Source organism: Colius striatus, chromosome 1, assembly GCF_028858725.1.
Source record: "Colius striatus isolate bColStr4 chromosome 1, bColStr4.1.hap1, whole genome shotgun sequence".
Lineage (NCBI taxonomy): Eukaryota > Metazoa > Chordata > Aves > Coliiformes > Coliidae > Colius > Colius striatus.
Window position 1 is genome coordinate 59,298,318 of NC_084759.1, and position 27,909 is coordinate 59,326,226.

The 27,909-nt window shown below is 39.9% G+C and overlaps 1 protein-coding gene across 1 annotated transcript in view; it reads right to left on the bottom strand.

The window, feature by feature from the left end:
- COL4A1 (collagen type IV alpha 1 chain) overlaps positions 1-27,909 on the bottom strand; it is a 125,601-nt gene that overhangs the window by 48,020 nt on the left and 49,672 nt on the right. Inside the window, exons 2-10 of the mRNA XM_061996616.1 lie at positions 24,203-24,253; positions 4,587-4,676; positions 4,453-4,497; positions 2,623-2,667; positions 2,451-2,513; positions 2,270-2,323; positions 2,100-2,126; positions 711-794; positions 540-602 (exon numbers count right to left, since the gene is read on the bottom strand). Coding sequence (XP_061852600.1) covers positions 540-602; positions 711-794; positions 2,100-2,126; positions 2,270-2,323; positions 2,451-2,513; positions 2,623-2,667; positions 4,453-4,497; positions 4,587-4,676; positions 24,203-24,253 — 522 coding nt within the window. The remainder of the gene's footprint in view (positions 1-539; positions 603-710; positions 795-2,099; positions 2,127-2,269; positions 2,324-2,450; positions 2,514-2,622; positions 2,668-4,452; positions 4,498-4,586; positions 4,677-24,202; positions 24,254-27,909) is intronic.

The window sequence follows — 27,909 nt, forward strand, 5'->3', positions numbered from 1 at the left end:
TTAACAGCCAGAAACACTGGGTGGACTTTTACCAGATGCAAATAACTGACCTGTGCTAGTGCTACCTGCATCCACGATAGGAAAAGAAGGTATCAGGTTATCTGTTAGACCCGTCAAAATGCCAAATAGCTGAAATGCGTTGAGCATTTGGCAATTACCGTAACAACAGACAGCTGATATCCTGCTTTCCACAGCCCTACTTACTGCTTCTGCCCATAAGAACAACCTCAGCAAACATTTTCATTTAGATCTAGCTGCTAGGTTTGTGGTTTATTTTCTATAAATTGAGGGAAGAGGGGAGGAATAACAATTACAACCACAAAAATACCCTCCCAGCCTGAAAGAAGATAACTGTAGGAGCTGTTGCTACTGAAACCCTATGTTACCTAGTCATTCTTGCCATGGTGGGAGTGCAGGAGGCTAAACAAGAAGCCTGAAACCACAGGTTATCTTTCCCAAATTCCAACAAACACTGGCTATTCACACTTTGTAGTACTTTCCGATAAGCAAAGGGCAAATCACCATGAGAGGAAACTTACTGGCTCTCCTGGAGGTCCTTGTGGCCCCATTGTGCCCTGAAACCCTGGAGCTCCAGGTGGGCCCTATGAAAAATTAGCATGCTATAATTAAAAAGTGATATTTATTTGGTAATTTCATGAGACATAATTTTAATTGAAGCTCATCACTACTCAAACATCATTCAGACTTACAGGTAGTCCAGGTTGGCCAGGAAAGCCTTTATCACCTTTTAGCAGACTAGGAGGTAAAAGACCAATCACTTCACCTGGATCTCCCTATAATAAGAAAAGAGAAAGAATAATACTTGAATATCCATTCAAATATATTACAAAACATTAACACTGAGATGAGAACAAAGTTGGAGTTATGCAAGGTTCAGAATCATTTGGAAAGCTGATAAATAAGGTCACTTTGTTTCTTTTAATTCAGCTGAAACACAGCACAAGATATTAAAAGTTAGGACTTTAATTGTCAAATATCCTTTAAAGCTACCTGAAGATATTCCAGTATCAAATCTTCCTTCATATCCTAATTTCCTACACTGTAATGGGTAATCAGGAAGATTTTCACACCAAATCTATCACTACTACCATGTCCCCACACAACTGGAGCATCTGAACTGGCTACTGAGAGACATGAGAACCTCACAACCTCTTTTTCAGGCTGACATCTCTGATCTCATACCTAATTTCGACAAAAATGCCACTTATGGCATCTTTTTTCTTCAGAAGAGAAATGCACTTTAGAAAAATAGTCTGATCTTTATCTACTTCAAGATATCTCTTCTTTTGATAGCAAAAAGATCTCAGTTTTCCTGCATTTTTGTACCATGTTTATGATTCAAACAAGAACAAAGTATTATAAGTGATTTTATTTCAAGAGTTGTGTACCTATGCATACATGCCTAGAGAAGAAACATTTGATTACTCTAGTGTTTATATTCTGTCAGTTCTTCCCATATGAAAGAAAACTTCACAACTTCAGATAGTCATGTCAACTACAAATCTGCGATTACATTTAGACTTACATTTACCTTACATTCCACATTATATCTGGTCATTTTAATGAGCATTTAATAATTATTTCTGCAGTTCTCAAAATGTACTCAGATCCCTAGTCAGTTAGCTTAATTATTTCCTTCATGAAAACTGGTAGTATGCAAATGCTTCTGACACTACGGGCTACATGACCTTCGTCCACAAACATTATCTATCTGAAACCATTTAGAGAAATGAAACATCAATTTCAAAACAAATGCTTGAATCATAAAACCTATCTAAACTTTTATACACAACTCAGTAGCATCCATACTGTTTATACATAGTTAATGATATGTGCTGTGTAATCCATGTAATACTTACACTTTTAAGTATGTATGTTGCATGGAACAACACATATGTTCAATTGTTATTAACTGGGGATCATCCCACTGTCTTTGTCTAGTGGGACTGGAGAACAAGGTACAAAGTGAAACACAGCAATACAACTTTTCAGTCCTTGGGTAAAGACTGCTAGAGGGTGTAGAGTTCACCGTAATTCTTGTTGATAGAAGCAGGATATGAACACAGAGTAAAATGTACCTTCATTCCAGGAGGTCCTGGGGGTCCCTGTGAAAAAAAACATATTTGATGTTACTTTCTTCAGTACTGTGTATTTTACATCTTATACCTGTATCATTTCATATAGTTATATTTGCATTTCAAGAATCAAGGCTGAAACAAGTGAATCAAGCATGAAAGAATCTACTTACTATGCTCCCAGTCAGTCCTGGTAAACCTGGGGGACCTACTGGACCTCTTTCACCCTGAGGGGAACAAAGAAATTGGTTTTGTTTAGGGAACACATGCTAGAGGAATAGTTTTATTTCAACACAAAGATGCTGTAAATGTCATAAAAATATGACATGTATATGAAAAAAATGTAAATGTCACCTTTGTGCCATTACATCCTGGAATGCCAGGTGGACCGGGAGGGCCATCTTGTCCAGGAATTCCCTACATGAAAAGAAATTAAAGAAATTAGAAAAATTAGCAATAATCCAGGTCAGACATCATGACTAAAACGTTGATACTCTTTGTAAAAACACATATATTTCATACGTACGGGAAGGCCAGGGTTTCCTGGAAAGCCTGATGCTCCTGGGGGACCCTGCAATTGACAAAAACATACACTGAAGTGACAAATCCACAAAACAGCAATGACAAGCTGCAGCCCAGGTCACATCCCCAGTGGTGACAGTCAAAGAACCAAGAAGCAATTTCTTTTAAACTTCCTTGACAAAATAGCTCTCACCTTCAAAACCTCTCAAAGATGGCCCCTTAGCAATCAATAACTGAAAGAATTTTTTTGTATTTCTTTAAATTTTTAAGTAGCAATATGGATTTCCTCCAACAGGCCCTCAACTAGAGCCTTATGTAGAGGTAAAAAAGAATGCAGAGATGATGTCTTCCCAAAATTATTGCTCCCAAAATGGAATTTACTGCACGCACCTCTTTGTAGCAGAAGATGCAAATGCACTGTCAATATGCTTCTCTATCTTTCACACTCCACATAAGTGTATCAATTCATCCTTATCATGAAAATATCTACCAGGCTGAGATAACTCTTTCTCCTTGAATAGCTTTTCAGTGTAATGAATCAGGAGTTTGACTTGGCACATCATTTCCACCCTACCAACTTATCTAATCAGGCAGTATTTCCTAATATATGTGTTATGAAGCAGAAAAGATATATCAGAATCCCATGCTCAGATAGTGTATTTGCATCTTCCAAAGCTCTATAATTGCTGAAATACAGTCTACTTGCACTGTAGCACACAAACACATTTGCCAGGAGATGCCAATTTACATTAGGAAAAAGTTCTTCACTGTAAGGTTGGTGAGGCACTGTAACAGGTTGCCCAGAGAAGCTGTGGATGATTCATCCCTGGCAGTGTTCAAGGCCAGACTGGATGGCGCTTTGAGCAGCCTGGTCTAGTGGAAGATGTCTCTGCCCATGGCAGGGGTGTTGGAACTAAGTAATCTTTAAGGTCCCTTCCAACCCATTCAATGATTCTATATTTGACACTCAGGATACTCCAGGGTATCTTGAACACCATGGACTGAAATAAGGATTTCTTGACCTAGCAGAATACCTCCTCTGTAATAGCTCAGAAACTGTAATTGATTCAGTAAATTCTATGTGCTGCAGCAACTGCAGGCAAATGGAGAACAAAATTGAGATGGAATTTTGAAGATCTGTGGACAAGAGGATATAGTTGAAAATGTATGCATCATTACTGGTCAAGTCATTCTGAATCTCCTTTCATCGTTGTATTATGAAACATGAAAATGCTTAGAATGAGCTTGGTGCTTCACAAAAACCCCCAAAAGATCTATCTCTGGTAATAGAAAGTGCTAAAGTAAGTGTTAAGTAAGTGCCACATTAAACAGAAATGACAACAGGAAGATTACAAGCACAGTCAGAGCCTTTGCTAGCAAAGCCAAGAGTTCTTTATCCCTGACTTTAATTTGGCTCTGCAGCTTGTGCACACTTTTAACAGGCATATGCTTATGAGTGTGTCAGCTTCTCTGCTGGAGTGCTTCAAGGAGGTTAGTAAGGGAGAATTTTGCATGATATAATAAGATTGGTTCATATTCAAGCTGGAAAAAAGCTTCTTGGTATGTCAGAATGATATCAAAGGCGTTTTAAAACCAGTGCTGTTGATGCAGTGGTAAGTACTAGGTGAAAATGCAAATGGACAAAGGCACTGATTGCCCAATGCAGAAAGAACTTCAAATAATTTTGAATTTATTAAGCAGCACAAGGGGATGTAATAGATTAACTAAAAAAAAAAAAGGCTAACCCCATGTTATGCTTGAAGGCTAGCATGGAGAGTTAAAAACTTATAAACCCATATACATCAGAATTGCAAAAAAGTAAGTTAGAACTCACTCTTGTTCCCTTTGTTCCTGGCAGTCCTGGTTCTCCAGTATCACCCTGAAATGGAAAGAGATAGCTTTGTCATTCCTAGGGACAACAATTTAAGAAAATATGAGTGGTTTACATATTAAAGCTTAAGTTCTTACCTTAAGCCCTGGTGGCCCAGGGGGACCTTCAGGTCCTTGCATTCCAGGAAACCCAATCACACCCTGTAGTCCTGGCAAGCCTCTTTCTCCCTGAGGAAGAAGAAAACTCATTAGCAATGAAAGAACTGAAGCTGCTTCTTCAAGCAATCCCACATATCCCCTGTTTCTGTGCTCAAGAAAGCTATTAGGTGGTAAGAAGCAACATGTGACAGCAAACCTTTCATGTTGGTATTTGAAAGAAAGTTTATTATGAACAAAGAAATATTTCTGGTTCAATAATAGGCTGTCAGGGGCTGAGAGTGGCATAATAAAAAAGCACTGTTTGAATGTCAAAGAAACCTTTTTCTGTCTTCCTGGATAGCACTGTTCATAGCATGTTTATACCCCTGAGATCAGGAAGGCCATTTTCCCTCTAGTAAGGTCTATCTGTATTCTTATAGATACTGCTAAATCCCAGTACATGCCCTGAACAGACAACAACCTAAATCAGCAATTAAATTCCTGAAAATCGCAAATAACACTGTTCAGTCACTACTATATGAATGGTCCATGCCACTCCTTATATGTCATTCACAAAAGCCGATTTTGGAGACCTCGCTTGTCCCTTAGTCTTAATTTCAGAGTGGTGCAGAGATGGAGTGCTTTGAGATACAGGATCTTCCCAAGAAGCTGAACACACAGATTGCAAGTGTCAGCCTTCAGGCTCTTCTTTAATGCTGTATGGGATATCTCTGTTTTCTGTGCTGTCACTCTCCCTAGAACCCCAAATATGCTTAAAGCAGATAATCTAGAGGCTGTAAACCTACTCACACTCTAGATAAATATTGCAGCTGTTATACATTCATTAAACTTGGACTCACACTGAAATCAAGAGTAAAGTGGTCTGAATAAAGGCTGCAAAATCTACACAGAGGGGAGGGGGGGAAAGGTTAGGCATCTCAAAGCCTGCAAACAGCAAATAAAGCAAATCAAAAGCCAAACATTCCATGTAGGAAGTAACCAGAGTTGTCCTGTCAAGGTATGGTGTGAAACAGGGAGAAATACTTCACATTGTACAAAAAAACAGGTGGGAATATTGGGTGAGTAAAACATTAGTGAGCAACTGCAAAAAGAAAAAGGCATACAAGTTTGGATATCAACTGAAAAAAACATGGCACCTGCTTAGAAACTCAAATCATAGACTGACTTTCAGAGAATACCAACAAGAAAGTAAAATCAACAAGGTTCAAAATACACAAAAGCTATGAGAAGATTTAAGTATTTTCAGCAAAACAGTGAGAGATATGATTGTTATTTTTAATTAACAAACAATTTGGCATTTGGATTTCAGTATGGCAAGCAGCAAGAAACATTTCTCCTGTTTGCTCAGGGTGAAGATCCCAGCAATACTAGTAACTTGCAGGGGTCAGATGAGGACTGATCACACAAGAGAACACCCATGTCTCAGAGAGCTCACTCTTCAAGCAGGTGTAACATGAGTCTTGCAATTGAGAGGTTATGATATGCAGGCAGAGGAACCTGAGGAACCTCACAGACACAGTGCTAGTTGCAGTTTCAAAAGAGAAGAGGAACTGGAAGACTTCCGGAGTTACTGGGTTGATGTTTTTTAGCTCCTTGGCTAGGATTGAAGAGATGAGAGGGAAGAGAGGTAACTGACAGGTAAGAAGAGTATGGCCAATGAGGAAGGAGGGCAGAAAACTATAACTGAGATGATAAGAGCACACGGAAGCGAAATCAAAATAACATTGATTCATTAACATTTCTTGCCAGGAAAAATTCTCCTGCTTCTTCTGCTTCCTAAAACAAAAATAGGTTTTTTCAATAAAAAGGTACTTTCTGAGGCAAACAATCGGTTTTTCCTTGAAGCATCAAAACGGCATGATCTCCTCTATTTACTCCCCAGTATTCTTTGCCATGGTTTGAGAATAAAGTGCGCTAGTAACCCAAATCCGAGGTGGTGTGTTAAGCCACAAAACACGGCAAAATAAAGCAAACAGCAGAGAGGCTGAAGAGATATATTTCTAGGTCAGCAGTAAGAGGTACAAAGTCCAAGTTCTAAACTAACTAAAATTGTTTTGAAAACTATTTTAAGGAAGAATGTATTAAGAGCCAGGCCTCTGAATAAATATTGAAGTAATTAAAAGTCTGAAGGCTATCTGAAATGCTAAACAGATTACTGAGATTCTTAAACTCAGACTTTGGCTGGCTAATTGGCACTGCAGGAACAAGTGTACTTCTACAAAATCAGATCTTGCGTCACTTCAGACCAGGATTTCATACCGAACCCTCGGCAATTGCTCTCATGACCTGCTGAGTCACGAGAACGAGGGAGAAGACACTCAAGTACACAGAATGAGGTTTTCCACTGCTGAAGGAAAGCACAATATGTGCAAGTGAGAAGAAAACAAGATTATTTTGACACCCACGGAGAAATATGAGTCATGTGTAACACAACTAATGCTCCATGTGCTCAAGAGTTCTGTCTGTCAGTATTTCAACATACTGTGAACCACTGTAGTCCACAACACAGGATCTTCCTTCCATTCTTAAGGAAAGATAAAACCGAGGTTTACAGATTGGATTTTCACTTAGTCTACGGCTCCCTTAAGACTGTTCTGGCACTGTGAAAGTGCCTATAAATCACTCACTAAGGTAATGACCACTTCAGCTTGCCAAGGAGGTTAACTCAAGGCTTGAAATAAATAAAAACCTGGGCTTCCAAGGCAACTATAGTCCATTCTCTCAGGCTGTCTTCAACCTCCCAGGCTGCCCTGTCTGAGGGGTAAAATATAGCTGCAGGAGCAGAGCTGAGACCGTACTGAGTCGCTCTGAGCTAAGATACACCCAGATTTCCCTAAAAACATTTTATTTTACTGACCTGAACTGTTAGACCAACAAGAAAAATAACCAGCTATTTGTCCAGGACTTCCTGAGCATATGGAGGGCTGTACCAACCCACATACTCCAGACTCACAGTTTCCCACAGTGTAACTGAGCTCATCTTTTTGCCAGAGGGAAGTAAGGAAACAGAATGGTGACTGCATATGTGACAGCTGTTAGATCCCTCTCTGCATGCCACCTGCCTCCTAGGTCACTTATTCTAAGAGGGAAGCACGGACTTACACACTGCTTATAGCTCTCCTACTCTGCCTTCACATTTGATTTTACTCCAAAGTATGTTTGGGGTAAGTAGTCCAAAGGAAATATTGGGTAAGTAGCACTATCAGACTACAGAGTTAATGGGACCTTACTCCTCCATGTCATCCAACAGGAACTCAAAGAAATTTGGACCACTTATTCCACCAAGACCCAGTAACAGATCTAAGGATGTCTCCTGGGTTCCAATCCCTTCCTTTTTTCCAGGTACCAGACCGCCTTTTTGTACAACAGTCTTAGAAAACTAGCATATAAAAATCTGTAAGAAAAGAAGCACCGCCAATGTGCAAAGGTCCTGCTTCAATACTCCTGATCGTTACTACTGACCTCTATCATGATGTTTTTGTTATCAGTGAAACTACACTAATTTACAGTGATTTTTTTCAATTTCAAAGTATCTACACTGAACAAGAGAGTACAGAAACATTACCATGTAGAAGCAGTAAAGTCACATGAATGCAGAGCCTTCCTACCCACAGTGGCTTCCTTGGAACTTAAAGCTCAGGTGAAGCTATCACTTATTATGCTTTTGCAGTGAAGACATAAGCATGTCCTGAAGATGCCTTGAATTGCAAGGAAACACTTTAGTAGCATCCTTTTCCTGCTTGCCTGCCCAGTTCCTTTCTTCACTCAATGTTGCAGCCAAATCACCCAACAGCTAGTGTTTGCACTGCATTTACGCTTGTCATGATTTAACCCCGGCTGTCAACTAAGCACCATGCAGCCACTCACTCTCTCGTCGCCTCATCCCCAGTGGAGTGGGAAGGAGAACCCAGGAAAAAAAAGTAAAAGTCATGGGCTGAAGTAAGAGCAGCTTCATAATTGAAATAAAATAATTATAACAGTAATGAAAAAGGTAAAGTAATTATAACAAAAATAAAAAGAAATAAAATCCAAGGCAGACAAGTCTCAAAGTTTGGCACACTGCAATTGCTCACTACCCACATATCCATGCCCAGTCAGTCCTCAAGCAGCGATCAGCTGCCCCTGGCCCACTCCCCCTAGTTTACACACTAGCCATAATGTCCTGTGGTATGGAAAAGCCCTTTGGCTAGTTCTGGTCAGTGGTCCTGGCCATGCTCCCTCCCAGCTTCTTGTGCACCTCCTCACTGGCAAAGTATGGGAAACCAATAAACTTGGGATAAGCACTACTTAGCAACAATTAAAACATCAGTGTGCTACCAACTTTATTCTCACCCTAAATGCGAAACCCAGCCCTGTACCAGTTACTGGGAACGAAATTAACCCTATCCCAACCAAAACCAGGACAATCCTGCAACTCATTAAGCATCCCCACTACACATATCAGCAAGCACCAGATCATCACTGCTATCTCACCTATTTTTCTCTCAGCACTGAGACCTAGCTGCAATGTGTGAAGAGCATGAGACTCTGACTGCAAGGGCTATGTATTGTTCACGTTCCAATATTCACAGCTGCAAAATCTTGGCAAGTAATATTGAAAGAGCTTCTGCTTCTTACAAATCAATTCATGAGACCCAAAAACTAAAACAGATGTAACCCAGTCATCTGTACCTCTGCTGATTCAATGCAAACTGTCAGAAAGCACAAAGGAGAATTCATTACTCACTTAACAAAAATGAGTATTCTGCCACTCAGCTGCTGAAAATGTGGAGGTGATACATAAAAAAGAAAGCAAGTGCTCAGTTGCTGTTACATTCATTTAATAAGCAAGATGCCAGTGGTAGATCAGTTTTTGTGAAATGCATCCAAATACCTTTGCACTAAATAGTTCAAATTAAAACAATTGAATGGATTTCTAAACAGAGTTGAACCTGTTAAGAGCGCAACTGCATGGGCTGACATTTTTTCTGGCACCTACCCTTCCAAATTAGCCATGAAATGCTGTTTGACATATGGAACAACTGCAGATTGCAAAGCAAGAGAGTCATATGAAGTAGTTTCAGAAGATTCAGCTGTAATAAATTAAGTGCTGAGGGGGAGGAAATAATCACCACCCCATTATAAATTATTTCCTCTATTATCTTGTCTAGGGACTGCTGGACTGGGAGATTTTAGACTTGAGAGACTGGTAACATGGATATAAATCAACTGTTTCCAGAAGTGCAGGCTCACAGGGTGTCTGGGCCTGTAGGAATATAATGTTCTCAGGCTCTCCAGAGACTCGGGCATGCAGTGAATAACAATACACAGAACTTCCCAAAGACACTTGAACGATGCTTCCATTCACCCTTCAGCTGAGACAGCAGGACAGACACGTGCCTTCCCATCAACCAGAAAGGCATAAAACTCAGTGTCTTAGGGAGAAATGGTAAAAGGCCACTGAGGATCTACCCAGAAAAGGTGGCTCTTCTCCTCGTCTTTTTGAAGGGGTGGTGACACCTCATCCTTTACACCAGCTGGTATGATGCCCTCAGCCTCCATTGCAGCAGCTCAGCACACTAAATTTACTCACTTGTCTTTAGCAAGCGAGCTTGCTCAGTCCTCAGTGCAATGAGAAGCTCATCGGGTGGCCATGCAGCTGCCAAAACCGATGCAAGGAGAACACAGCAATGCAGGACACAGGGTAAAAAGGCAGCAAGGGCACTTTCTCATCCCAGCACAATAGGTGTTGCTGGAGTTCATCTACCAGAACTTCTCAGCTGTGCCTTCACTGCAGAGGAACTGAGCTGGCAAGCCAATAAGCACTTGATTTTGATGGAGAGCTGTCTTCAGAACAGTGTTGCTGCTGATTCCAATGTTGTTACAAGCTCAGACTTTCACAAACATACATGCTCCCCTCTTCCCAAAAGCTAATGTTCATTGAACTGAAATGCCACCAAAGGTATGTGTGGTAAAGAAATGCAACTGCTTCAAGATGAAAACTGAAGATGCAGTTTCCAAAGAGAAAGTAGTAGGGCCTGATAATTCAGAGGTTTTTTGTATTTTTCTCTTATCCTGAGCCTGACTTTTGAAACACTTTCAAATATCACCTTTGAAAGAGATTACTTTGAGGCCTGTGTGCAACTGTTAACAACAAAACCCATCATCCAAAACATTCATCACACCCTGATGCTCCAATGTGACCTTGTCAAACCTACAGCAAAGCACAACAGCCTTGCAATGCCCTAGATGGTTCTGACCCAGGCCACTCCAAGCCATATGAGAGATGAATGCAGGCTCTTTATCTGTTTCTTCAGCTGACATAACTGCCAGCTCAAGTGAATTGCCTTTGAGGTGTTAGACCAGTAATTATGCTGCACAGTGGGAAACACTATTGTGTGATCTGAGTAACGCTCTCAAGTCACCGTGGTGTTCCTCTCCACACTCTCTTAAACATGTGTTACAGAATTGTAATTGGCTCAGTATTACACTAGTGAAGACACAGAAGTGGGGAATATCCAATTCTTTATTAAAAGAGTATTTTTAACCACCAGAGGGAGCACAGGCCCTAAATATCTTTCAGGATTAAAATAAACATGCACAATAAATATCATCTGTCTGTCCTCAGCTGCACTTACCATTTTCAGTATTTTATTGAAAGTGTGAAGTGGATATCAGTCAAACAGAATTATTTCTATATGCTCACAGGGCAAGTGTCCTCAAATGCACTAAGGATGTTTAACATTATGAAATTCCCACTGCACGTTCTTCAATGCTACAATCTATCTGTGCTACAGCTATACAATTCTGGAGCCACACGACTAACAAGTAATTAATTACACAAACATAGCTGTGAAGACAGGCAAAGAATCTGTTCAGGAGCTCTGCAAAAGTCTTGGCTCACTCTGAAGTTTTGAGTCTGAGCCCTTGACAGGCTCAGAATGGAAGAAGGGGGTCAGGGGGAGGGAGAAGGAAGAGTCAGCAAAATCTGGATTCTTGCACTGCCGGGAAGCATCTGAGAAAGCTCACTCACATGCAAACATGAGTCCAGCATTTTTGGCATGGATGACAGAACGAGCAGCCACGACAGTTTACATCACCTACACAGCTCCAAGGTCAGGCTGGCTGTGGGCTGGACAAGCACCCTGGACAACTTCAAGCCTTACCAGGGCTGCTCTACATTATATGCAGACATGTAGATCGACAGAGAGCTACCTGAAGGGCCACTGGGGAACTGCATTCTGGTTTTGCCTTCTCTGCCACAGTGCTAGTTCTGTCATCTCCTCCTCCCTTTGTTCACTTATCAATGACTATCACCTGTGGGATTCCTTTAGTTTTTGTGGTTAAACCAGCTCGAAGGCTGCAGTTCAAAGTGGGAACAGTGAGAAGCACTCATGCCACAAAAGCCAGTGCCATACACACTCACATAGGGGCCAAAGCTGCATCTCACTCAGCTCTCTTTTTTCACTCCATGAAAGGATTCATCTTTCTACCATGAAAGCATCTGTTCCTGAGCCTTGTGAATTTACAACACTGGGGAACTTGGGCAGTTTGATACAAAATGGATCCAAACCTCCAACAGTAAATCTATCAGTACAAACATTTAATTAGAGCCGTTCGGGTTTATAGTTCAGGGACTGAACCCGTGTCTCTACCTCCTAAATATGAAAGAATGCTTAGACTGAAAGCAAACTTCAGTGTCGCCTCCTGGCTGCACAGAGCATTCCTCAGGAAGCTGCTAAGTGCTTCCCAGGAGTATAAAAATAGAACTAAAGATCTGATTATCTTTTTCTCTACATATCGCTATGTGTGTGTTTAGTTGATGTGCCAGTATGTGGGTGGATATACAGTGAGTCTGATTTAGAAAATTAATAAGAAGTAAAATAAGCTGAGTGAAGTAAAATTAAGATTCAAAAGTCAGTTGCAGCTACAGACTCAGTCTCCATTTAATTAGTGTCGGGGAACTGGTTGTCTATCAGCTTTATACAATTTCAGCTAAACCACCTGCAAGCAACAGCCCTTCCCATGCATCTCTTCTTCTTGCTCACCCTGTAATTATTCCTCATTTCCCAAATGCTCTGTTCCTCTTTTTTCTCCAATGAAGGTGCCCAAATTTTACTTTTTAAGACTTCTTGAGCCATGCACACTCTTAACTTAAGCTCTCAATGTTTCATTACATTTATATGTCTTTGGCTGATGTACTTCCCATGTGATATTTGACTCCAGTGTAAACAAATATTAGAGATCCAAAAAGTAGCTAGGATGCTGAGGAGGAGCCTATTTGTACTTACAGCAAAATTTCATTTTGCTTGTTACCCCTCCATTAAAAAAAAACAAACCAAAACAACTTAAGTTTAGTGAGGTACATGCATTTTTCATTCATTCATTCATAGAATCATAGACTGGTAGGGTTGGAAGGGACCTTTAGAGATCATCTAGTCCAACCCCCCTTCCAGAAGCAGATCCACCTAGATCAGGTGACACGGGGATGTGTCCAGGTGGGTGTTGAAGACCTCCAAGGAAGGAGACTCCACAACCTCCCTCCCTCCCTCCCTTCCTTCCTTCGCAAAAGACAGCATGCATGACCCTTGGTTTGAACACTTGATAAGCAAGGAGCAAGTCTACCTCAGTTTGAGGAAAGGGTATATGAAGAACAGAAATACAAAGACAAGGCTAACAGATAGCTTAAGCCAATAGACAGCAAGTGAGCTTTCTTTTCAAAAAAAGTCTGACCACACACAGCTTGTCAGTCTAATAGGTATGTGGTTCATTGTCTTAATGTTTAAAGTTTTCTTGATTTTTGATAAAAAACCAAAACAAACTCACAGAGCTCTTGATGTTTCAGGAAGAAGTCACATAAACCTTTTAGTAAACATACACATGGGTTTTTCAAACTTAACCCAGGCATGAGTTAAGGTGCCTCTTCCCATGAGTTAGAGCCACCGTGGGGAATGCAAAAAACCTCAAAGAACCATGAGGGAAGGGGATGTTTGAAGGAGAAATGCACTTGCATTGAAAAAAAAAAAAAGGAAATTCTATCACCTGGAGACAGGTTGAATCAGAAGGGTGCTATATTTCCCACCCCTTCTAATCATCTGTTGAACTCATTAGGTCTAAGTAACTCTTCCTTTGTTTTATTGCACATTGTGTTAAATCACTTCCAGTGTTGAAGGTCCAAGAATATAAGGGGTAAAAATGCTCCACGCCCTTCCTTCTTTATTAGTGAAAATTATTTAGCATTTGTTTGCATTTGGCATTGTTGGAAGGCTTACATTTAAAGATGAAACAGCAGGGGGAAAAAAAAAGGTCTCAAACTTTTTGGAGTTTTTTAATTTATTTTTGTTCACATCCTAAACCTGGAATGAAATGTGACATTACATGCAAGTTTTATTCTCCTGCCAAAGGTTTGTCATGGACATATTTACAGAAAATAATCTCTTCCATAAATAGTAAAAACATGGGCAGCTGGTCCTAGACAGTACAGACTGTAACAAAGTTCTCATAATGAAGGAGCTCATGTACATGACAGAGAGTACTGTTTGAGGCAGTGCTATTCTAGCTGCTTTTTTTGGGTTAGGTTGGCAATGCCATTTTTAAAGGCTTTGAACATTTTGAAAGTTGTACAGGAGTAAAATATCATTCCACAAAAGCTAGAAGAAACATTCTAACTTTTTATCATGAAAGTGCCACACGGCACATAACATTGCAGCTCGAAAGTGTAAATCAGTGTTTCTTGAGTTGAATCACTAGAGTCTCTTAACTCTTATATAGCTATAACTACTTTTGTAGTACCTCCAGGGTTGTTCAGCCTAAATCAATCAATTTAACAAAGATGCAACAGTCGTTAATAACCATGAAAACAAATATTTTTCCTGTGGCATTGTCATCAGACAACGTCAACCAGAAACTAGTCTGCAGCTTAGTAGGTGTCTGGGTTGTTTTGGGTGGGATTTTTTTGACAAAATAAAAGGTGAGGATATCTAAAGGAGCCTGTCAGAATAACCGGTGATGCGTGACTGCCACCCAGAGGGACCGGCAGGGACCGACCCAGCCCCGGGATGTGACGGTCACCGGGGACAGCTCGTTTCCGCGTCTCCCCTAACCTTCCTGAAAGCTGCCTAACGACAGGCAGCATGCGAAGGCAGTTTCACTATCAAAGGTTTGTACTTTGCCTACTTTTCCAAGTGTCGTTCTTTTCCAATGAGGTAAAAACGTGTCGCTCTGTTCTCATGCCTTGGCATCGACATAAATTAATTGCATTTAAGACCCAGAACTTCCTGAAGAGATTCCTTTGGAGAAGTTTCATGAGGATGTAGGTGTCTTTGCTGGATGTCCAGCTGCCATCTACACATTTTCAGCAAGAAACAAAAGCTAAGTTGAAGATATGCAACCACATCCTTAACTCACAAAACTCCTAAAAGGTGCTGCAAACAGCTGGCAGCAGCAGCACTGGCTTCTCTGTTCACTGACTGCTCCACTGTACCAGTTGGTATTCTTCCCCTCCCTTTTTTTTTCACCTAACTCCTGATGTCAGAGGGTACTTCAGACCGCCCCTCTATATTAGAGTCCCCTCCATTCCTACTACTTAAACTCATTTGTTTTGCAGTTCTGCAGCATCTTTCAGTCTCAGGGTGCTGGGCAAACTGTTCTAACAAAACTAAGCGTTACTAAACCCCCTTCAGATTTTTAGCAGCCTGCTAACTAGCCACTAAATACTTTGGTTACATCTGTTTACAGTCAGTAACAGGGTCTAAAAACAGTGAGAGGACATAAAATTTGATGTCTGTGTCTGTATTCACTCACTTGCGCAACTCGGTTTTTACTTTAACTGTGCACACTGATCTTTGACACAAGCCTTGGTGAGAATTATTTTTGTTGGCATATCAAAATATTTAAAAATGCTCCAGCTGAACTTCAGTGGAAGCTGTCACATGCTTTCTTTAAGAGCTGCAAAAATTTATGGGTAGGTTTTGCCATTCTGGTTACTGTGAAATATTCTAAGGGACAGAAATAAGGTTTCCCAAACAGGAGTCCAAGTTGATTTTCCTTTGGCTTTACCTTAATTTTGCTTTCCTTCTTTTGTTAAAGGCAGTATACCTGTTATTAAAAGCTAATAATAATTTTCATCACTTAGGTTAACTTTCCTCGTTATGTTGTGTACAATTAATTTATCATTCTGGAACACCTTCTCAGGTGTTAAACTGACCTGAAAGGAAATGCAGATGCTTTTTAACATGTCTTAAAAACGCTTTCTCAGTTGCTCTTGCTCCTGATGTGATACTAAACTTCTTTCTTGGCTAAACTAAAGAGGTTCTCCAGCTGGTTAGGAATTTGCTTGTGTGATAAAATACTTCACTATCACTTTTTTAGCAGCTACTTTAGGTTTCCCCTTTGAAAACATCACTTTCATGCTGCTTCTTACTGTTCTGTCTCCTTCCAGACAGACATGTTTACAAGTTTCGCTATTGCTTCTGCTGGAAGAGTTTTTGAGGATTTTGTATGAGCTTTGGCTTTTCACCCTTTCTTAATGAAATCCAAACTTTAAGAGAATTCAGACCTTCTTTTGTGAAAGCTAACATCATATGGCCGGATGTTTTCAATGACTAATTTAACTTATGACCTCTCACTAAAAATATAGGTCAGAAATCTGAAATAGGAGGTAGCTGAGCAAAGGGAAGCAAACAACCGACTACCACTAGTATTAAATAAAAAAGAAAAGCCAAACAAAACCAAACTCCTCACTCTTGGCTAGGAAGACTAGAAAGTGACTTAAGGAGATGGCCATACTACTGCGGTTTCAAAGTAATAATTATACATGCCCAAGTTGCTTCTTGTGAATACTGCTACAGGGAAAATGTATGCAGAGGCAGGTTAAGTGCATCAAGTATTAAATTCTTGAGGAGGAAGTGACATGTCACAGAACTGTCAAATATAATGGCTGACTTGGTCTGAGAACCCCAGCAAACATAATATAAACTGAGTGGCAGAACAATTTAAAGAAGCCAGAGGGGTAAATTACAAAATGTAGCTACTGCTGTAGCCCAGACATTTTCTGTCCCAGATCTGTAATCTACACCCACAAAACTCTGTCAGCATCATAGGTTAGTGGGCAATAGGATGAACATACAGAAAGCAGAAGCGGACTGTGGGTGCTGTCACACATATGACGAGACATCAAAAAAAAATGTCAGTCAATACTGGAAGCATGACTCCGTTTGTATGGACAACATCTGACAGTTGGGAACTCCACGTGGGTACTGCACAGGCACCGGGAGTCTCTGCTTCCTGAGCACGCAGATTTCAGAGAAGAGAACATCTCATAGGTCTCTTCCCATCTTTCTTTGATCTCACATGTGGGAGACTCCACTGAAAGCTCACATGCTTCAGATAAAAATAAGGCCCTGTAATCCTTCAAAAAACTGTAATGGAGACATACACTAACAGTAGTTGTACAAATGTAAAACCAAACTCTGTGAGGCTAGAGAGCACGTTTTATTCCATGAAGAAATGCATCAGCTTATTATATCAACACCTGTACAAGCAAAGATAACACATCTGGCAACAGCTGCTTAAGAGGTCACTTTATGCCAACTGAAATATTAATGCGTGAAAATCTTTAAGGCACAGAATCTTAAGGGTTGGAAGATCTCAAAAGATCATTTAGTCCAACTCCCCGAAAATTAAATACAAGTATATTGCATCAGATAGTATTACTGGGTTATCTACTAGTATAGCACTCCTTCCATAGAGATAAATTCATCAGTGTTAAGTCGCTAGTTTGTGTTAAGCATACTGAGTGCAAAACTACATCTTAATATAGAAAATGTTGCCAGAGGCACTTGATTCCTTTTGGGCAAACAGGACAAATGGTTCCAATGACTATTTCTAATGAAAAATATCTGAGGCTCCAGATGCCACTTAGTTTGGTCTGTCAGTCAGGAAACTGTAGAAAAATTCCACTACTTAGCATATCTTACTTAATATTATTCAAAGTCTTTTGACATTTAATTCTTTTCCAGAATAGCAGATTTGTTGGTATGCTTTCTTTATGAAACATAGATTTTTTTTTCCTTGATTTGAATTAAAAGGATTTTAGTCTCAGTGACATAAAGGTTAAATCAATAAAAATACACTACTGTCACTGCAGAGTTGACAGAAATATTATGACAATTACCTGATATTCAAAACCACAACTCTCCCTGAAAAGTATCTGATCTGCAGCTGATCAGTATCTGTGCTTATTTTATTACAGTCTTCTGATTTCCCCCTTTCAGGAATGACTAGGTGACATTAAGTTATCTATTCACCCTTTCCAGACTGCAAACACAATCTTTCCTCCCAAAACATCCATCAACCCTCTTGTCAACTTTGCATCTCTCTCTGGTATGTACAATTTGGCTGTGCTTTCTTTGGTGTCCTCAGTCTTTCCAACTCAAGCATAAACAAGTGCTGTAGGAACTTACCTATAAAAACTTACCTATAGTATTTCACACAGAAACACTGAGAAAAACTATGGAAGAACTTATTGAAACCAAATAATAAACATTGAGGTACAGGCTGGGGAATGAACTGTTAGAGAGTAGTGTAGGGGAAAGGGACCTGAGGGTCTTGGTGTATAGCAGGATGAGCATGAGCCAGCAACATGCCCTCGTGGCCAAGGTGGCCAATGGTATCCTGGGTTGTATTAGAAAGGCTGTGGGCAGTAGGTTGAGAGAGGTTCTGCTCCCCCTTTACTCTGCCCTCATGAGACCACATCTAGAATATTGTGTCCAGTTCTGGGCCCCTCAGTTCAAGAAGGACAGGGAGCTGCTGGAGAGAGTTCAGCACAGGGCCACAAAGATAATGAAAGGGGTGGAGCATCTCCCTTATGATGAAAGGCTGAGGGAGCTGAGGGTCTTCAGCTTGGGATGATCTCATTAATATTTACAAATATGTAAAGGGTGGGTGTTGGGAGGATGGAGCCAGGCTGTTCTCAGTGATGTCCAATGATAGGACAAGGGACAATGAGTATAAGCTGGAACATAAAAAGTTCCAAAGAAACTTAAGGAAAAACTTCTTCACTGTGAGGGTGATGGAGCACAGGAACAGGCTGCCCAGATGGGCTGTTAAGTCTCCTTCTCTGAGGACATTCAAAACCCACCTGGACGGGTTCCTGTGTGACCTCCTGCTCTGGCAAGAGGATCTTTTGAGGTCCCTTCCAACCCTTAAGATTCTGTGATTCTGTGACGTGAAATAGTGCTAATGGAAAGTGATAATAAAAGTGATCACTCTCAATTTAAAAAGTCTTGATATTGCTGATACAGGTTAAATATGAAGGGCATAGATCTACTGATTACTAATTTGCTCCATTAGAGGAACAGATCTGTTGCCCTCTGCTATACTGTAAAGGAAACACAGAAGTACTTAATAGTGATTTTCCCAATGACTGCAAGCAAAGGTTCTTACAGTGTTTTAGCATCACAATACCTTAACGATACCACAAATATTTTTACTCTGTCTTTTTTGACAGTTCAAATGACAAGAAAAGTGTTGAAAGCTTTTCCTCCCAATCTGGCAAACTTTAAAAAACAAAACAAATATGCAGGGACAGTGTCAACTGGAACAGTCAATTCTTCACTACACAGAGAAAACGTAGAAGCACAATCAACTGTGGACAGCAAAACCATGTGTGACTTTTAAGATTGTAGAACAGTGCAGGAGAAAAATGACTAGTCACTGCTCCTGTGAGAGAGATGCCCCAGTCACTATTAGTCTGAGCCAGTAACAGAGCTACCTGGCATGCAGACACAAAGTGGCTCAAGCAAAGCCAGTTTGAGTCCTTCCGCAGCATGGCCAATCCACAATGGGGATGATGCATCCACCAAATGAAAGAAGTAATTTTTATGGAGGTATAATAATACACATACAGTCTCAAAATTAGGCAAACAACAACAACAACAAAAAAGCCAATATAAAACAATTTACTCAAGTTTGCTTACATCTCAAACATAAAAAAACCTAAAACCTCAAAAGCAAGAACAAAAGTAAGAGTTAATCCTATAGTTATTTTCTTTCAGAATTTCCTAGCAGAGTTGTTTGGGTGTTTTTAAAGTGCTATACTTCATGTGTAATGACAAAATCCCATTTTTGACTCTTTTGACTTTAACTTTTAATGGGCAATGCAGAGTCAGGGCAACCATCTTTAGGTATTTACACTAAAGAATGAGAATCTCTATTTTAATTCATTCTAATTGGTAAGTGTTACAAGATTACTCATTCGGTATTAGTTACAGCAAAGTTCCAGTGTTTCATCCATTTATACATGTTTCTGATACAGAGTAAAGTGAGTATAAACGGTCATGAATGAGAGAATGAACATTCTTGGAAAAAGTCAGTGCATGGATAATTTTACTTGGCTCTATACAGTCTTTGTTCTAAATGGTAATTAAATGCTTAACATGCTTTTTCTACGCACAGTAATGTCTAGCACTTAGCTCCACAGCTGCATGAAACTGCTGTCAAAATCTAAGTAAGCATAAAAGAGAAAACATAGCTTCTGTCTGCTTCTGAGTAACCCAATAAAAGGTAACCAAGCATTCAAAACTCTAATCAGTTTAAACAGATCTCACTCTTTAGTGTGGTTCGAAAGAACAGTCAGTTCTTATGCAGAGAACCAAATAAAAAGTGTCAGATAAAACAAACGAAGATGTTTTAGGCTACTCTGTCTAATGAAAAACAGTAAGCTATCACTTATTGTGTTATTTTAGCAATATTATGTTTTTCTAAAATTTCTGCACCTTTTATTCAGCAAATACTTGATACTTCCCATTATATAGCTTAAAATAACACCCTAATGTCCAGTGTAATAACAAAGGCTTTATAGGATAAGAGCCATCTGTTGCAATTCCACTCACTTTCTGAAATTTTCTGAAAGGGATGAAAACCCTGAGACTTTTGTCAGTTAAATGCCCTTGATAAAATATGAGTCATGTTAAAGGAGTTTGGCATAGAGATGCAATTTTCATGGAAAAAGTCTAATGAGAGAACATATTGAATGTATTCTAAATATGACCATCCAAGTGGTTGCATTGATAAAAAGATTCTCAATTGAGAGAGAAAAATATGGCAACATAATTTACTCTTCCATGTCTGAAATGCCTTTGGGTAATATTTCTCGGGCATTTCACAGTTTTTAAGTCATATACTATTTTCAGCACTTCTTCTGGTGAGATCACTAATATGACTATTTGGCCGAAGACATTTTAATTAAATCCCACCCTCAATTCACAGGATCTGGAACTTCTTCCCACACTGTGGTAGCAAATATATCTCCAGATGTTAATAATTAAGGCATTAAAGGGTAAACCCAGCACCCACTTCCGCAGCTGCTGAAGCTCCCACGGCAGTAAACTGGTTTGGTTGTGCTGTTGAAGAGCGTGGGTGGATTGGAAAAGGCCCTTCAGCGTTTGTGCACTTCTGCACAACATGGAAGCCAGATCAAAGGGGTTTCCAGTGTAGGCAACGTGTTGGCTGTGGATAGTGCTGGGCAGAATGGATACATGCTTCCCACGCGAGTGGCTACGTGAGAAGTGGAGAGCAGATGTTCTCTAACATGGTCTCCTGGTGGCCCTCTTCTGGCCTGGATCCTGGCTAGGATCAGTCTTTCTAATCAAGAAGAGCATGGCCACCAGGTCAAGGGAGGTTCTGCTCCCCCTCTACTCTGCCCTGGTGAGGCCTCATCTGGAGTCCTGTGTCCAGTTCTGGGCTCCTCAGCTCAAGACGGACAGAGAACTTCTGGAGAGAGTCCAGTGCAGGGCCATCAAGATGATCAGGGGCCTGGGACATCTTTCATACGAGAAAAGGCTCCAGGAACTGGGGCTGTTTAGTCTAGAGAAGAAGAGACTGAAGGGGATCTCATTAATATTTATAAGTATATAAATGATGGATTTCAGGAGATTGGGACATCCCTTTTTTATTGTATCTAGTGACAGGACAAGGGGGAATGGGATGAAGCTAGAACAAAAAAAGTTCCATTTCAACACAAAATTATTTCACTGTGAGGGTGAGGGAGCCCTGGCACAGGCTGCCCAGTGAAGCTGCGGAGTCTCCTTCCTTGGAGGTCTTCAAGACCTACCTGGATGCATTCCTGTGTGACCTGATCTAGATGGACCTGCTTCTGCAGGGGCGTTGGACTATATGATATCTAAAGATCCCTTCCAACCCCTACCATTCTATGATTCTATGATTCTATGATAATCAATCCTCCTGTGATTAAACAACAGCCACATAGGTCTCTGAGGTAACAGGTACCACTACTGATGTATGCAATAATGGGTACCGTGTTTAGCAGAGACATGTTTCAAATCCAAATGTGCTGCTTGGAAGGATCACTTCTAGCAATATTAGAGGCAAGCAGGAAGGATGCTTTTGTTGCTGTTCCTCACCAGCTTCTATCTTCAGGCCTGGGCCTGGGTGGCAGGCTGTCCTTCTTCTAGACAGGTATTATATGCAAAGAATTGGGACAGCAACTTGCACTACGTTAAAGCAAGCATGGAGGGCAGATGTTTGAAAATAAAATACAGTTTTCTGTTCAAAATTCTAAGTACACATTTGAAAGCCTCAGGGTGTTAACATAATGAACAAGCATTGAGATAATCTTGATCTGAATCGATTTACTTTAAAACCCACTCCAAACTAGCTTCAAATGCCTTTTTTTTAATAATGTCTTCCAGGTATAACTATTCATTCACCCGTTAGATATTTCTAATGTCAATAATTCTATTTTCCACACAGTCTAAAAATATGTAAATATTTCACCACACACATGTTTAAAGTCACAGAACTTTGTGATGGAACCCATTAGGAAAAGCATGGAGTAAACTGACTTGCTGAACAAGTTTGCAAGAGATCTGGAATTTACAATGACTTCTGTTGCAATGGTCCGACACAGCACTACACTATTTTGAGGTAGTTTTGGCTTCTGGCGTATTGAACAAGAATCTATGTCTTTTGAGAACTATTTGACACTCTGGGCTTTGCAAATGAAAAAATGCCAGCAAGAGCTCTAGTAAAGAGGGTCAGGATTGCAGCCAGAAATAAATGAAGCTTAAGCTTTAATACCATTTATTTCCCCAAAGTATAATTTTTTAAAATGATCTAGTGACAAGACGCCAGCATATTCTGTGAACTGAAAACTAATAGCTTTCAATAAGAGAGTTGTCACATAGCATCTCTCTCATTCTACAATGATTCATTTGTACTTCTAACTGAAAAATAAGTTCAAGATAGCATGGAATAAACTGAGAGTTCTGAACCTTTCCTAAATCTTAGGGTTTTTTATATATACAAATGGCATTAATCAAACAGATATTAATGGGTCATTAAAAAAAAGGAGTCTCCATCTAAAAGATGTTTTGAAAGTTGACATTTTTCACCTGTCTCACAAATTAATCTATGTTCTGTTACAAAGAAATTGACCTCTGTTTGGGTCTCCAATTAAGTAATTTACATTCCTTTCTCTCGAAAACACTAAAGAAAAGCCATCAATAAACATTCTTAAAACCCTCATCTGTAAATATGTAGCTATCACATGTGAACATCAGCTATGTATTTATTTACAAAAACAAAACAAACCCCCCTAAAACAAAACAATAAAAAAAAGCAAAAAAACCCTCCATTTCTTCTAAGTACTCCTATGGGTAACTTGAACAACTTACCTCGAAAAATGTTCCCTATGCAACCACAGGGTGATAAAACCTTTGGTTTACACTCATTTATAATCATAGATATACAGTACATGTGCATGCACAACAGAACATACTGTAGATTTAAATCTCTACAGCAAAATTGGAAGAGATAAGGTGAATGATTGAATGTCTACAATATTAACAAAACAGGTAATTTACAGGGGGAATGCATGGAATGCTTGAGTATGCTGTATTTTTGCTTCACTGTTACTGCCTTAAAAGAAGCCTTTAAAGCACTTTTTCTGTTCCATACACAGAAAGTTTGGATAGCTGAATGGGAACGTTAAAACACACTCACAGTTTCTGCCAAAAAGTTTTAAGGGTTTTTTTTGTTGTTGTTGACCTGCAACACTTTTCTGTATTTAAGTCGACTATTGACCTCCTCCTTCCTCTTGCATGTCATTGCCTCCCAGGGCTAACCTTGGTCAGGATATGGCTGCTTATGATGCATCACAGCCTTCCTGGAAAGCAATCTGCACAGAAGTCTGAGGGGAGCACTTCTGAACCAAACTGCTCGCATCACTTCCAGAGGTGGTCAGGATATCAAGCCTGTTACTCACTGAAAAGACAGGAGGGGAGGTATAGGAAGATGAGAGTGCCTGCTCAAAGGGAAAACTGGGAGGGCACAGCAAAGCACCAGGCTAGGGGCTTCACCCTGCATTGAGGGCATTCAGCTGTTTTCCACCTCTGGTCTTTCTGCCCTTGCTGCTGTAGATACAGAGTTGGCTGCTTTTTGCAAACCCTGCTGAATGACACATGGTCTGGTCTCAGCAACACTCTGTGTCGGTGTAAATGTTCACTGAAACCACAATGTTCACTGCCTCTAGGTATTAGATTATACTCCATGTGATTTAAATAAGCAAGATAATAAATTGGAGAGAGTTGACTTACCTTTTGCCCTTTTACTCCACTGCAGTCACATTTTCCACAACCAGAACAACCCTGAAAAAAAAAGAGAAAATGAGAATTAATTTTTCTGAACTTGGTGACAGGTAGAACATAGTGCAACAAGCCAGGGATGCCAGCAGTACCACTCTGACTGCGTGGCCAGCATGGGGAATGTTTGCCCAAGCCCAGACCAATACTTTGTTATCCCTACACAGATGTACTCTTCTGATCTCAGTCACAGTCCACTAAAAGATACCTTTGTAAGAGAAGAAAAAAAAAACTGCTATCATTTTTTACCATACAAAACTGTTATAATACTTCAAAATGGTTGTCTTTTGTGCCACCATTTCAAAAATAACCATTTTTATAGAAGACACACATACCCTACAACTAGCAATACAAACACCTCAAAAACAACTGGATTCTCCTCTAGGATTCTCTAGTCACATGTTCAAAGCCCAACAGAATATTTAAAACAAAATCAATCCAGTCGTCAAAGCATCTCTTCAATATCAGTTTGTTAATAAATGACTTGCACCCTACATAAACACTTAACCTCTACAGCTATGTGCCATTGCTTTGAGGAGAAAGGGATGGTAAAATCAGAGTTCATAATTTTCTATGCTTAAGGAGAAAGAGATGAGACCTGAACAATATAGAATCGTAGAATTGTTTTGGTTGGAAAGGACCTTTCAGGTCATCAAGTCCAACCACTAACCTCACACTGCCAAGCCCAATACTGAACTGTGTCCCTCAGCACCTCATCTACACATCTTTTAAATATCTCCAACTTCAGTGACTCCACCATCTCCCTGCACAGCCTGTGCCAATGTTTAATAACCCTCTTCAGTGAACGGGTTCTTCCTAATATCCAAACTAAACCTCCCCTGGCACAACTTGAGGCCATTTCTTCTTGTCCTGTCATTTATTACCGGAGAGAAGAGACTGACCCACACCTCGGTACAACCTCCTTTCAGGTAATTGTAGAGAGTGATCATGTCTTCCCTCAGACTCCTCCAGGCTAAACATCCCCAGTTCCCTCAGCTGCTCTTCATCAGACTTGTTCTCCAGACCCCTCACCAGTTTGGTCTTTTTTTCTTTTCTGAACATAATAAATGTTATCTACAGCGCTTGGGTGTTTACTATATCTCTTAACATTGGTCTACTGTATTTTTTTAATAAGTAATTGCCAATCTTCAGATAGGAAAATAATCATTTCTAAAGGGAGCTAAATCTTGATATAATTACCACAGGAAAGTATCTCAAGAAGTACATTTAGACACACTTTAAGAAATCATACCACAGCCCTTGAGAGAGCAAACTGCTCCTAATGTTAAATCTTAATGTTTACTGTCCAGGCAATGCCTATCTCCAGGGTTCTGGTCTTGTTTTTTATATCTACCACATTTCAAGTGATCTTCTTTCTTTCTTGCCCTTTATAATGACTAACTGTAATTGTCATTACGATGGGAACCCTTCCACTTGGCAAAAAGCACATTCACTGCAGAAGTAGAACGTCTAGAAAGCATGAATGGAAACATAACCAATCAGAATTATTCTTCAGTAGATAGTGTAGAGATCCCTGTTTTCTGAAAGGCTTTCCCTAGGACAGTACCAACACACAGGGTTCCTATGCTAGATAAACTAAAGTCAAAATAGAGACAGCTTGTACCTCCAGAAAATGATGGTATTTACACACAGATGTTGACAGACTCCCAAGTCTATCTGCATTCTGCAACCTGACATTCTTGAGGGCAGGTGAATGGAAGGATTGGGAGAGAGACTTTTCATTTCAGGAGGGAAGGAAGGTGGACTATGCAGCTGGCCTTGCTAGTCCTGACAGCTGAGCTCATCACATAAAACACTCATAAGTGCCACTTCCCTCAGAAAGGAGAGAAGACTTTGATGTAGGTGTTTGAGGATGAGAGCTTAATATCAATCAATGTTACTAAAAGATTTTATGCCTTTGTTTACCTAAGCCTAAGATGGAGACTGGAGAGATTTCAGGGTCGGTTTGTTTGAATGAAGTCAACAGCAACCAAAGGATTGGGATTTCTATGGCATCATCATAAAGAGCCTTTAATTTTTTTTTTTGCAAAACACGAAAGCTGGTAACGTATAAGAGAAGTCAGATTACCTGATGCACACGTAAAAGCTAACAGTTGCTTTGTATTACCAAAATATTTCTGTTCACGTAAGTGCATCTGGGCTACTCCCCATTTTTCCTCCTCATGAAGCAACCAGTGAGTAACTCAGCAGTCTCTTGCTTTTACTGTTGTCATGCCCCTCAGAAAGAAACTAGGAGGAAAACAAGTAAAACCTTCATGCCACTGAATATTCCAGCAATGCACACAACACCACTTCAGCAGCCCCATTAAGCCATTACCCAGAAGCAGCCAGGGACAGCATCTTTCCAGAGCCAACTTTGACATGAATGCTGGGCACTTGTCCCTCCACACCTGTGGACTCCACAGTCTATTGGAATCTTAGTACTTTGGGGAAATTAAAGGTTAAATGTACCAAATCCATTCTGAATTTGGAAACCATCCCCCCGTGAGACCGATAAAAATAATTATTCTGGACAGCTAAATAATACAGCAGCACTTTCACTCGGTAAATGTATTTTCTTTTAAAGCATTTTCTTCTAAAGCTTTTAAAGAGAAAGGGGAGTTTAATACTGAAAATAAAATAAAGGCTGTCCAATAAAACTAAAGTACCAGCTCTTGAAAAAAAACTGTTGCTTTTATTGAGATCCTTTTTTTAACATGTAGATCCACTGAAGTTGTTTGAAGTCAAGCTTTATCTATATTGACATAAAGCAAAAATAATCACTTTTTTCTCTTACATTATTACAGAATTTTAATACATCACAAATGCACAGAAAGAAGAAAATTGACACTGATTAGAACAAATATTTATCATATCCTGTAGAAAGAGAATTAAATCTGAAAACAGCACTAACATATGCTGCAACGCCAACTCAGTACTGACCAGGAGGAAAAAGTGCCACCTACTCAATAATCTGCTTTGCTTCTGGGGGTACATGGCTATGCCTGGAAAAACATTGGGCCTCTCATTTCAAGAAGTGACCCAGTGTGACCTCTTAGTTTTTCAGACCTGATGAGATCACAGTTGGTGGACGCATGCTTGCAACTCATACTTCTTCCTCCAGCATAATGTAGAATGTTATCAGCTTTATCAACACATCCCTTAAATTCAGAAGTAGTCTGCTCTAATTGCACATGGGAATGTAATTAAAATATCCCACTGAATTATTATAAACATCTGTTTTCAAGTTAATCCCCACATATTTTTCTTCTGCCTGTTATTTAACATGTACCATTTTAGAAAAAAAAAAAAAGTATGTTATTTAAGTTTGCTTTTGTTCCTAAATTGAGTAAGGCCAGAAGATTAGACTTGTGCTTTCACATGTCTTTTTGTGCTCCCCAAAATTACACCATTGTATTTGATTCTTCCTGTTTCTTTACCCTTAGATGAGACTAACTAAAGGCGAGGAAGGTAAGAAGGTACCAAGCATCAGGGTCCATAAGGTTCTATTTGCAGTCAAATGCTGTAGCCTGCTATGCCAGAACAGGCCACCTGCACTACAAAACTCAGCTTTTATTTTACAGTAGCATTACCTCCTACTATCACTGACTGTAACCTTTGCAGGTGGTTGGAATGTTGGCCAACAACAGTGGTCACTACTG